The sequence below is a fragment of the Trematomus bernacchii genome, unplaced genomic scaffold (assembly GCF_902827165.1).
Source record: "Trematomus bernacchii unplaced genomic scaffold, fTreBer1.1, whole genome shotgun sequence".
NCBI lineage: Eukaryota > Metazoa > Chordata > Actinopteri > Perciformes > Nototheniidae > Trematomus > Trematomus bernacchii.
Window position 1 is genome coordinate 75001 of NW_022987853.1, and position 12596 is coordinate 87596.

The 12596-nt window shown below is 49.6% G+C and overlaps 1 protein-coding gene across 2 annotated transcripts in view; it reads right to left on the reverse strand.

The window, feature by feature from the left end:
• The window catches only part of LOC117469089, a 13953-nt gene extending 4131 nt beyond the window's left edge, over positions 1–9822 (reverse strand). Inside the window, exons 1-3 of one of the 2 annotated variants that reach the window (XM_034113467.1) lie at positions 9709–9822; positions 6577–6805; positions 5593–5898 (exon numbers count right to left, since the gene is read on the reverse strand). In XM_034113467.1, the coding sequence (XP_033969358.1) occupies positions 5593–5898; positions 6577–6805; positions 9709–9742 (569 nt within the window). In that variant the 5' untranslated portion in view covers positions 9743–9822. Of the gene's footprint in view, positions 1–5592; positions 5899–6508; positions 6806–9708 lie in introns of both variants that reach the window. The other variant, XM_034113465.1, reaches the window with a different exon arrangement.
• Positions 9823–12596: the final 2774 nt, after the last annotated feature.

Consider the following 12596-nt stretch of genomic DNA (forward strand, 5'->3'; position numbering starts at 1 on the left):
AGGGACAAACGTGCAGCGAGGCGGTCCTTATGGGTAAGGGACAACGTGCAGCGAGGCGGTCCTTATGGGGTAAGGGACAACGTGCAGCGAGGCGGTCCTTATGGGGTAAGGGACAACGTGCAGCGAGGCGGTCCTTATGGGGTAAGGGACAACGTGCAGCGAGGCGGTCCTTATGGGGTAAGGGACAATGTGCAGCGAGGCGGTCCTTATGGGGTTAGGGACAACGTGCAGCGAGGCGGTCCTTATGGGGTAAGGGACAATGTGCAGCGAGGCGGTCCTTATGGGGTAAGGGACAACGTGCAGCGAGGCGGTCCTTATGGGGTTAGGGACAACGTGCAGCGAGGCGGTCCTTATGGGGTAAGGGACAACGTGCAGCGAGGCGGTCCTTATGGGGTAAGGGACAATGTGCAGCGAGGCGGTCCTTATGGGGTTAGGGACAACGTGCAGCGAGGCGGTCCTTATGGGGTAAGGGACAACGTGCAGCGAGGCGGTCCTTATGGGGTAAGGGACAACGTGCAGCGAGGCGGTCCTTATGGGGTAAGGGACAACGTGCAGCGAGGCGGTCCTTATGGGGGTAAGGGACAACGTGCAGCGAGGCGGTCCTTATGGGGTTAGGGACAACGTGCAGCGAGGCGGTCCTTATGGGGTTAGGGACAACGTGCAGCGAGGCGGTCCTTATGGGGTAAGGGACAACGTGCAGCGAGGCGGTCCTTATGGGGTAAGGGACAACGTGCAGCGAGGCGGTCCTTATGGGGTAAGGGACAACGTGCAGCGAGGCGGTCCTTATGGGGTTAAGGGACAACGTGCAGCGAGGCGGTCCTTATGGGGTAAGGGACAAACGTGCAGCGAGGCGGTCCTTATGGGGTAAGGGACAACGTGCAGCGAGGCGGTCCTTATGGGGTAAAGGGACAACGTGCAGCGAGGCGGTCCTTATGGGGTAAGGGACAACGTGCAGCGAGGCGGTCCTTATGGGTAGGGACAACGTGCAGCGAGGCGGTCCTTATGGGGTTAGGGACAACGTGCATGCGAGGCGGTCCTTATGGGGTAAGGGACAACGTGCAGCGAGGCGGTCCTTATGGGGTAAGGGACAACGTGCAGCGAGGCGGGTCCTTATGGGGTTAGGGACAACGTGCAGCGAGGCGGTCCTTATGGGGTAAGGGACAACGTGCAGCGAGGCGGTCCTTATGGGGTAAGGGACAACGTGCAGCGAGGCGGTCCTTATGGGGTAAGGGACAACGTGCAGCGAGGCGGTCCTTATGGGGTTAGGGACAACGTGCAGCGAGGCGGTCCTTATGGGGTAAGGGACAACGTGCAGCGAGGCGGTCCTTATGGGGTAAGGGACAACGTGCAGCGAGGCGGTCCTTATGGGGTAAGGGACAACGTCAGCGAGGCGGTCCTTATGGGGTAAGGGACAACGTGCAGCGAGGCGGTCCTTAATGGGGTAAGGGACAACGTGCAGGCGGTCCGTATGGGGTAAGGGACAACGTGCAGCGAGGCGGTCCTTATGGGGTAAGGGACAACGTGCAGCGAGGCGGTCCTTATGGGGTAAGGGACAACGTGCAGCGAGGCGGTCCTTATGGGGTAAAGGGACAACGTGCAGCGAGGCGGTCCTTATGGGGGTTAGGGACAACGTGCAGCGAGGCGGTCCTTATGGGTAGGGACACGTGCAGCGATGGCGGTTCCTTATTGGGTTAGGGACAACGTGCAGCGAGGCGGTCCTTATGGGGTAAGGGACCAACGTGCAGCGAGGCGGTCCTTATGGGGATAAGGGACAACGTGCAGCGAGGCGGTCCTTATGGGTAAGGGACAACGTGCAGCGAGGCGGTCCTTATGGGGAAGGGACAACGTGCAGCGAGGCGGTCCTTATGGGGTAAGGGACAACGTGCAGCGAGGCTGGTCCTTATGGGGTAAGGGACAAACGTGCAGCGAGGCGGTCCTTATGGGGGTAAGGGACAACGTGCAGCGAGGCGGTCCTTATGGGGTAAGGGACAACGTGCAGCGAGGCGGTCCTTATGGGGTAAGGGACAACGTGCAGCGAGGCGGTCCTTATGGGGTAAGGGACAACGTGCAGCGAGGCGGTCCTTATGGGGTAAGGGACAACGTGCAGCGAGGCGGTCCTTATGGGGTAAGGGACAACGTGCAGCGAGGCGGTCCTTATGGGGTAAGAGACAACGTGCAGCGACGAGGCGGTCCTTATGGGGTAAGGGACAACGTGCAGCGAGGCGGTCCTTATGGGTAAGGGACAACGTGCAGCGAGGCGGTCCTTATGGGGTAAGGGACAACGTGCAGCGAGGCGGTCCTTATGGGGTAAGGGACAACGTGCAGCGAGGCGGTCCTTATGGGATAAGGGACAACGTGCAGCGAGGCGGTCCTTATGGGGTAAGGGACAACGTGCAGCGAGGCGGTCCTTATGGGGTAAGGGACAACGTGCAGCGAGGCGGTCCTTATGGGATAAGGGACAACGTGCAGCGAGGCGGTCCTTATGGGTAAGGACAACGTGCAGCGAGGCGGTCCTTATGGGGTAAGGGACAACGTGCAGCGAGGCGGGTCCTTATGGGGTAAGGGACAACGTGCAGGCGAGGCGGTCCTTATGGGGGTAAGGGACAACGTGCAGCGAGGCGGTCCTTATGGGGTAAGGGACAACGTGCAGCGAGGCGGGTCCTTATGGGATAAGGGACAATGTGCAGCGAGGCGGGTCCTTATGGGGTAAGGGACAATGTGCAGCGAGGCGGTCCTTATGGGGTAAGGGACAACGGCAGCGAGGCGGTCCTTATGGGGTAAGGGACAATGTGCAGCGAGGCGGTCCTTATGGGGTAAGGGACAACGTGCAGCGAGGCGGTCCTTATGGGGTAAGGGACAACGTGCAGCGAGGCGGTCCTTATGGGATAAGGGACAATGTGCAGCGAGGCGGTCCTTATGGGGTAAGGGACAACGTGCAGCGAGGCGGTCCTTATGGGGTTAGGGACAACGTGCAGCGAGGCGGTCCTTATGGGGTTAGGGACAATGTGCAGCGAGGCGGTCCTTATGGGGTAAGGGACAACGTGCAGCGAGGCGGTCCTTATGGGGTAAGGGACAACGTGCAGCGAGGCGGTCCTTATGGGGTTAGGGACAACGTGCAGCGAGGCGGTCCTTATGGGGTTAGGGACAACGTGCAGCGAGGCGGTCCTTATGGGGTAAGGGACAATGTGCAGCGAGGCGGTCCTTATGGGGTAAGGGACAACGTGCAGCGAGGCGGTCCTTATGGGGTTAGGGACAACGTGCAGCGAGGCGGTCCTTATGGGGTTAGGGACAACGTGCAGCGAGGCGGTCCTTATGGGGAAAAGAACACCCGACAGGCAGATCAGGGAGCCTGACGCGAAGCGGAGGGATCTTGTATACAGATCAATCGAACGGATTTCTTTCTGCAGATGTGAGCGTCCTTAACAACGGTCAGTAAGTCCTTGACAGCGGTCTGTCTGTTCTACTGGATTAACAACGTGTCACTTGTTCTGAATTGACCAATCAGAATCAACTAAGCCATGAAATAAATACATATCAGATATGGTAAAAAATCTCTTCTCTTGTTCCTTCTCTAGTTCCTTCTCTAGTTCCTTCTCTTGTTCCTTCTCTAGTTCCTTCTCTAGTTCCTTCTCTAGTTCCTTCTCTAGTTCCTTCTCTTGTTCCTTCTCTAGTTCCTTCTCTAGTTCCTTCTCTAGTTCCTTCTCTTGTTCCTTCTCTAGTTCCTTCTCTTGTTCCTTCTCTAGTTCCTTCTCTAGTTCCTTCTTTTGTTCCTTCTCTAGTTCCTTCTCTAGTTCCTTCTCTAGTTCCTTCTCTAGTTCCTTCTCTTGTTCCTTCTCTGGTTCCTTCTCTGGTTCCTTCTCTGGTTCCTTCTCTTGTTCCTTCTCTGGTTCCTTCTCTGGTTCCTTCTCTGGTTCCTTCTCTAGTTCCTTCTCTAGTTCCTTCTCTTGTTCCTTCTCTAGTTCCTTCTCTAGTTCCTTCTCTAGTTCCTTCTCTAGTTCCTTCTCTAGTTCCTTCTCTAGTTCCTTCTCTAGTTCCTTCTCTAGTTCCTTCTCTTGTTCCTTCTCTAGTTCCTTCTCTAGTTCCTTCTCTAGTTCCTTCTCTTGTTCCTTCTCTAGTTCCTTCTCTAGTTCCTTCTCTAGTTCCTTCTCTTGTTCCTTCTCTAGTTCCTTCTCTAGTTCCTTCTCTAGTTCCTTCTCTAGTTCCTTCTCTTGTTCCTTCTCTAGTTCCTTCTCTAGTTCCTTCTCTAGTTCCTTCTCTTGTTCCTTCTCTAGTTCCTTCTCTTGTTCCTTCTCTAGTTCCTTCTCTAGTTCCTTCTCTAGTTCCTTCTCTTGTTCCTTCTCTAGTTCCTTCTCTAGTTCCCTTCTCTAGTTCCCTTCTCTTGTTCCTTCTCTTGTTCCTTCTCTAGTTCCTTCTCTAGTTCCTTCTCTAGTTCCTTCTCTAGTTCCTTCTCTAGTTCCTTCTCTTGTTCCTTCTCTAGTTCCTTCTCTAGTTCCTTCTCTAGTTCCTTCTCTTGTTCCTTCTCTAAGTTCCTTCTCTTGTTCCTTCTCTAGTTCCTTCTCTAGTTCCTTCTCTAGTTCCTTCTCTAGTTCCTTCTCTTGTTCCTTCTCTAGTTCCTTCTCTAGTTCCTTCTCTAGTTCCTTCTCTAGTTCCTTCTCTAGTTCCTTCTCTTGTTCCTTCTCTAGTTCCTTCTCTAGTTCCTTCTCTAGTTCCTTCTCTAGTTCCTTCTCTTGTTCCTTCTCTAGTTCCTTCTCTAGTTCCTTCTCTAGTTCCTTCTCTAGTTCCTTCTCTAGTTCCTTCTCTAGTTCCTTCTCTTGTTCCTTCTCCTGTTCCTTCTCCAGTTCCTTCTCCAGTTCCTTCTCCAGTTCCTTCTCCAGTTCCTTCTCCTGTTCCTTCTCTAGTTCCTTCTCTTGTTCCTTCTCTAGTTCCTTCTCTTGTTCCTTCTCTAGTTCCTTCTCTAGTTCCTTCTCTTGTTCCTTCTCTAGTTCCTTCTCTAGTTCCTTCTCTAGTTCCTTCTCTAGTTCCTTCTCTTGTTCCTTCTCTAGTTCCTTCTCTTGTTCCTTCTCTAGTTCCTTCTCTAGTTCCTTCTCTTGTTCCTTCTCTTGTTCCTTCTCTAGTTCCTTCTCTAGTTCCTTCTCTAGTTCCTTCTCTTGTTCCTTCTCTAGTTCCTTCTCTAGTTCCTTCTCTAGTTCCTTCTCTAGTTCCTTCTCTAGTTCCTTCTCTTGTTCCTTCTCTAGTTCCTTCTCTAGTTCCTTCTCTTGTTCCTTCTCTAGTTCCTTCTCTAGTTCCTTCTCTTGTTCCTTCTCTAGTTCCTTCTCTTGTTCCTTCTCTAGTTCCTTCTCTAGTTCCTTCTCTTGTTCCTTCTCTTGTTCCTTCTCTAGTTCCTTCTCTAGTTCCTTCTCTTGTTCCTTCTCTTGTTCCTTCTCTAGTTCCTTCTCTAGTTCCTTCTCTAGTTCCTTCTCTTGTTCCTTCTCTAGTTCCTTCTCTAGTTCCTTCTCTAGTTCCTTCTCTAGTTCCTTCTCTTGTTCGTCTTGTGAACGTTCTGAAGAACCCATTTTCAGGAACCTGTGTTTGTTGAATGAACAGGATACTCACGGTTGGTCCGGCTGACGGTCTTCCGGATCTCCAGCTCTCCGTCCGTCAGAATGCAGGACACCTCCGTCCCCCCGGCCCAGATCTCTGCAGGAACCTCCACCCGGACGCTGAGGACCCCCGCCTCTCCGGCAGAGAGGGTTCTGGGACTGAGAGTCTCGCCCTCCCCGTCCAGCTCCCAGTCTAGCTTGGCCCGACCCGGGTCCTCCAGCCCCGACGCAACACACACCAGTGGCACCGGGAGGGGGGGCGTGAGGTGCTGGTCTGCAGGAAGCAGGAGGTCCACGGCCGGACTCTGCTGCACCGAGTCTGCACAGGAAGTTCATGTTTCATCAGCACAGTGACGGAAACACGCTGTCAGGGGTTTCATCAGCACAGTGACAGAAACACGCTGTCAGGGGTTTCATCTTCAGCACAATGAGCTGTGCTTATATCACAACATCTCATCTCATTCTATCTTTAGCTCATCTTATTCTATCTAACACACTATCTATCACTCCTCCTGCATCACCTGCGTCCTCTACGTCTGTCCTGGCTACATCTGTACATCTGTCCCCCTCTACGTCTGTCCCCCTCTACGTCTGTCCTGGCTACGTCTGTCCCCCTCTACGTCTGTCCCCCTCTACGTCTGTCCTGGCTACGTCTGTCCCCCTCTACGTCTGTCCCCCTCTACGTCTGTCCTGGCTACGTCTGTCCCCCTCTACATCTGTCCTGGCTACGTCTGTCCCCCTCTACGTCTGTCCCCCTCTACGTCTGTCCCCCTCTACGTCTGTCCCCCTCTACGTCTGTCCCCCTCTACGTCTGTCCCCCTCTACGTCTGTCCTGGCTACAATAAAGGCCTCATTGACCACAGAGTAACCCCTGCTTGTGTAATGTATGACGGACATGTGAATCTGTAGAAGGACTCCTCTTGCTTCACCTGTGACGGAGAGGGTGGAGCCGGCCCCCCCCAGCAGCATCGGCCCGTTGACAAAGATGCAGTAGTACCTGCCGGCGTCCTGCAGGGCGGCGTTGGAGATCTGCAGCTGACACACCGTCTTGTTCTGAGAAGAATACGTCTCCCTCAAGTTCATCCAGCTCACCTGGCCCACACGAAGCCACACCACCTGAGAGCAGGACCCCCCCATCTCAGTGATGTCACAGATCAGGGTGACCTCTGACCCCGGGGTCACTCTCACATAGGGGGGGGTCTGCACCAGCAAGGCCGCCGCACACACTGAGGAAACACACACACTGCCCGTGAGAATCAGGGAGTGATCGTCCAGTCATGGGTGATGAAATGTCCTCCTATCGTCTTCTCCTTCTACACCGCACCCCCGATATCGGGGGGGAAAACGCGTCATCTGAGGAAACAGTGTCTGAGGGCATCTTAATATTTAATAAACTATGAATGTTTTATATCCATGTAACGGGAAGAAACTCATCTCACTGATCATTTTTCAAACCCACAATGCTAACGCTGAGCCTCTGAATTAGCAACGAGCGAAAAATGCTAACAGATGACTGCACCGAAACTCACTCACAAAACCTTATTATTTATCTTTTCTGCACATCCAACACATCGTTTCACATCGTGAGGTGACACAGAACCGAAGGGTACATACATTATCACTCTATGATACGAACTCGCGACTTTATAAACAAAAACAAAACAGGTGACGCTAGGTAGCTAAAAACGCTAACATGGTTACCTTGTGTCGTAGTCTGGTCAAAACTGGTCTTCAATGGCATTAAAACGATAAAAACGCTGCTGAAGTTAATCCATAGGTTAATCCAATGTGTCTGTGTCCCTTTGAAATGATTTCTGATAATCCATAAGCATTAAAACTGCTTTTCCGTTTCCAGATGTCAGAGCTAGCGATTATTACATTACATCACATGTCACTTGTTAGACGCTTTTATCCAAAGCGACTTACATTCTCAATACTGTGGACAAACCCCACAGGAGCACTTTGGGGTGAAGTGTCTCAGGGACACAACGACATGCTGACTGCAGTGGGGTTTGAACCTGTGACCCCCTGATCCCAACACCAAGGCTCTATCCACTGCGCCACACACCTCCCTAGAGATAGGTTCTCTCTCATGCAAAACTACTTGCGCAAAGCCCCCACCTTTTTGTGTTAACGTTGGAGTCTAGTGAAAACCCCCCTTCGATTCTATTGGCTCTAACGGCCAGAAAGAGATGTCAATCACCAAAATCGACCAATGGGTTCCAGAGAAACGGAAAAAACGCCCATTTCCACCCAAATCACCTCAGAAGTGGTTTCTTTTTGCTAAATCTCTCTAAAAAGGTCACATTTCACTTGTTTTGCATCAATCTTGATACAGGGAACTTATTATATGTTGTACTTTGGATTCCTAAAGCTTTTAGTCTACTATCCCATCATCCAAGGGTAGTTTTCACTATAAGTACAAAATAATTTTTGGACGGACACTATAATTTACAGTTTTTTACTGTGTTCAATCTGAATTCTCTTTAAAATAAAAAACATCTATATTGATTCTGACTTTTCTACATCCAACTCAGAGGTTTATCATTACTTTGAGAATAAAGATTATTAATTTAACCCTTTTAGAAGGGAAGATATGGTCATTTGTTCTGGGAATGGCATTTTCGAGCCTGAGACCTGAAAAACAGGCTCAGAGCTCAACAGGTTAACCTCTGAGGAACGTCATGGGGTTAAGGAATAGTGGTTAGGAGGAATCATCCGGAGAAGACACTGCGGTGCTTTGAGAATCCGACTGCACTCACACTATCCCATCATTTAATAAACTATGAATGTTTTATATCCATGTAACGGGAAGAAACTCATCTAACTGATCATTTTTATTTATTTTTCAAAAGAAAACCCACAATGCTAACACTGAGCCTCTGAATTAGCAACGAGCGAAAAATGCTAACAGATTACTGCACCGAAAATCACTTACAAAACCTTATTATTTATCTTTTCACCACATCCAACACATCATTTCACATCGTGAGGTGACACAGAATCGATGGGTATCCTCATTATCACTGAATTATACGTATTTGCGACGTTATAAGCAAAAACGGACATCAAAACAGGTGGCGCTAGGTAGCTAAAAATGCTAACATTTTTACCTTGGCTCTGTAGTCTCTCCAAAGTGGTCTTCAATGGCATTAAAACGATAAAAACGCTGCTGAAGTTAATCAATAGGTTAATCCAATGTGTCTGTGTCCCTTTGAAATGATTTCTGATAATCCATAAGCAATAAAACTTTTCCGTTTCCAGATGTCAAAGCTGGAGATAGGTCCACTCTGATGCAAAATTACATGCGCGAAGCCCCCACCTCTTCTTTTCACAACGTGTGTGTGTGGGGGACTCCCCCTTCGATTCTATTGGCTCTAACGGTCAGAAAGAGGTGTCAACCATCAAAATCGAGCAAGGGGGGCCAGAGATATGGAAAATCCACCCAAATGACCCCAGAAGTGGTTTCTTTTTGCTAAATCTCTCTAAAAAGGTCAAATGTCACTTGTTTTGCATCAATCTTGATACAGGGTACTTCTTATATGTTGTACTTTGGATTCCTAAAGCTTTTAGTCTACTAACCCATCATCCAAGGGTAGTTTTCACTATAAGTAAAAAAGAATGTTTGGACGGACACTATAATTTACAGTTTTTTACTATGTTCAATCTGAATTTTCTTTAAAATAAAAAACATCTATATTGATTCTGACTTTTCTACATCCAACTCAGAGGTTTATCATTACTTTGAGAAAACAGATTATTAATGTAACCCTTTTAGAAGGGAAGATATGGTCATTTGTTCTGGGAATGTCATTTTCGAACCTGAGACCTGAAAAACAGGCTCAGAGCTCAACAGGTTAACAGTTTTAATCGACTGACAGCCCTACGATAAATATAAGACACGGAAAATGATGACGAAGGCTGATCTCAAGTCCTCTCAACTTTCAATGAGGCGGAAATAAGACGTTTCTGTTTGATTTCAACCCATGGAGTGAAGCCCTGCCTTTAGAGGGTCTCATGTGTCAGGAGGGTCTCATGTGTCAGGAGGGTCTCATGTGTCAGGAGGGTCTCATGTGTCAGGAGGGTCTCTCTCATGTTAGATCTTATAATAAATGTTAATATGTCTTACCGCAGAGACGCAGGAGAGGAAGCAGCTTCAGCATGTCGACCTGACGGAGGGGAGAATACAAGACTTCAGAGACTCACTGCATGCAGGTCATCTGCACACGCACACACACACACACACACACACACACACACACACACACACACACACACACACACACCACACACAGCACAGACACACACACACACACAGAGACACAGACAACACACACACACACAGACACACACACACACACACACACACACACACACACACACACACACACACACACACACACACACACACCACACACACACACACACACACACACACACACACAGAGAGCTGCAGATTCAGCGCCTTCAGACAGGAAGTGATTGTGCAACATCAGGTGAACAAAGTAGAACAAATACACAAACAACAACACAATGAATCACAAAGAGTGAGTGAACTCTGGAGAGACAGAGAAATGGGTCGTGGGACACATTTCACACCAGACGGCATGACGTGGATTCACAATATCACTGTTCTATGAGAGCTTTCTTCCATCTCAAGTTTCTTTCTTCATCGTTTACCAACTTCATCTCAGAGGCTTCACCTCACATGAGTTCCTGAGGCGTACCCCACACTCAGGACAGACACACGTCAGGTTTCTTTAGAGGCTTCACCTCACATGAGTTCCTGAGGCGTACCCCACACTCAGGACAGACACACGTCAGGTTTCTTTAGCAGCTTCACCTCACATGAGTTCCTGAGGCGTACCCCACACTCAGGACAGACACACGTCAGGTTTCTTTAGAGGCTTCACCTCACATGAGTTCCTGAGGCGTACCCCACACTCAGGACAGACACACGTCAGGTTTCTTTAGAGGCTTCACCTCACATGAGTTCCTGAGGCGTACCCCACACTCAGGACAGACACGTCAGGTTTCTTTAGAGGCTTCACCTCACATGAGTTCCTGAGGCGTACCCCACACTCAGGACAGACACGTCAGGTTTCTTTAGAGGCTTCACCTCACATGAGTTCCTGAGGCGTACCCCACACTCAGGACAGACACACGTCAGGTTTCTTTAGCAGCTTCACCTCACATGAGTTCCTGAGGCGTACCCCACACTCAGGACAGACACACGTCAGGTTTCTTTAGCAGCTTCACCTCACATGAGTTCCTGAGGCGTACCCCACACTCAGGACAGACCAGCGACGTGCAGTCAGGGGAGGCAGAGCCTCACCTGCCATACTCCAATGTAACGGAAAAACAACTAAAGAAAAACTAAATAGTAATAATAATAAAATGTCTCCACTGATCTTGTGTAAGTGTGATTTCTGTTTGATTCCAATCGCTTTTTATCGTCACAATCAGCAAATTTGCCGAGCTCCGCTACGGGAGCGATGAGAAGTGAGGCAGGGACGTGCTCTGCCTCTCGTAAGCCCACAGTAACTTGCTGGAGCACGGGCACTAATTTAGCGCGGGCACTTATTTTGTGAGCGCGCTCCAGCCAGTTACTGTGGGGTGAGGTGAGGCACAGATGAGCTCTGCCTCACCTCAGAATGCGTCACCCCACAGAAACTGGCTGGAAAGCGGGCCCTAAGCGCATGCCTGTTCCCATCTCACTGTAGGTCACCAATGTAATGTTTGTAGATCCCTTTACTGTTATCTTTCTTACAGTGCAGACGCTTTTCTGCTTGCTCTTGCCTCTGCTTACTTTTTATGCTGATTTTCCTATTCTTATTCTCTGAAAACTTCGAGCAGCGGCTCCTGGACATTAACTTATCACTGGGACAGTTATTCATCGTAAATAGACGGAGGGTTTCAGCCATATTTCAACATTTTTACGACGACCTCAGTCTTACAGTAGCGTGGCCTAGCAACAGCTAAAGCCTGGTAGGCTACTGCATGCTATTTAGCTTAAGCTAGTTGGTAGCAAAATGCCTCCGTTCTCTACAGATGACTTCCACAAACTTCAACAGAAGATGGCTGTGTTGGAAATGAAAATGCAACGGTTGGAAGTTAACGTGGAAGTGAATGGACTATGTTGTGGGAATAACACCACTTTACCAGTGTTGCAAGATAATGGAAAAGGGTATGCTAACTCACAGCTAGTTAGCAGCTACAAGGTTTCCAGGGAACAGGAGGGCTGTGTACTGGGTAATAAATCTACAAGTGGTAGTCCTCCCTGGAACTCTCTGGGTGCAAAGCCTAAGAGTAAATCATTTCCATGGGATTTGGGAGGACGAATAACAGGCAGAGCCCAGCGCTCTGAAATCTGTGATGCGACCGGCTGGCCTGCATTGTTATCACCCAGGAAGAGTGCCTCTTCAACCCCTATTCATACTAGGAAACAGCCGTGGACAGCTGCTAAAGGGAGAACTACAAACAATCCTCCTAAACCACCAAGTGTGCCAATCCAGAACAGATACGCTCCGCTGACCGAGAACCGGAGATCTCTTTCTGATGACCTGGATAACCCGTCCTCTTCACACAGCAGGGTAAGGACCAATAGCTACTCCAAAAGTAAAAGGCTAGAGGGAAAGCTAACGGCTGGGCCTGAAACTCTGATTGTGGGTGACTCTGCTGTAAGAGATGTAAAAGGTCTGTGTAGTAAGAACAACACCAAAGTACTCTGTTTTCCCAAGGATATGGTCTCCGACTTGGCTGAGAAGATCCTGCATATTGGGGCTGAACATCCGACTGTGAAGAATGTGGTACTACATATTGGAACAAATGATGTTGTGAAACAACAGTCAGAAGCGCTGAAAGAAGACTTTAAATGTCTGTTGGAAACTGTCAGCTCTCTAAATGCGGAGGTGTTCATCAGTGGCCCTCTACCGCCAGTCAGAAGAGGAGTGGAGAGATTCAGCAGACTGTTTGCATTGAACATGTGGCTTTCAGCTGCCTGCACTGACCATTCTG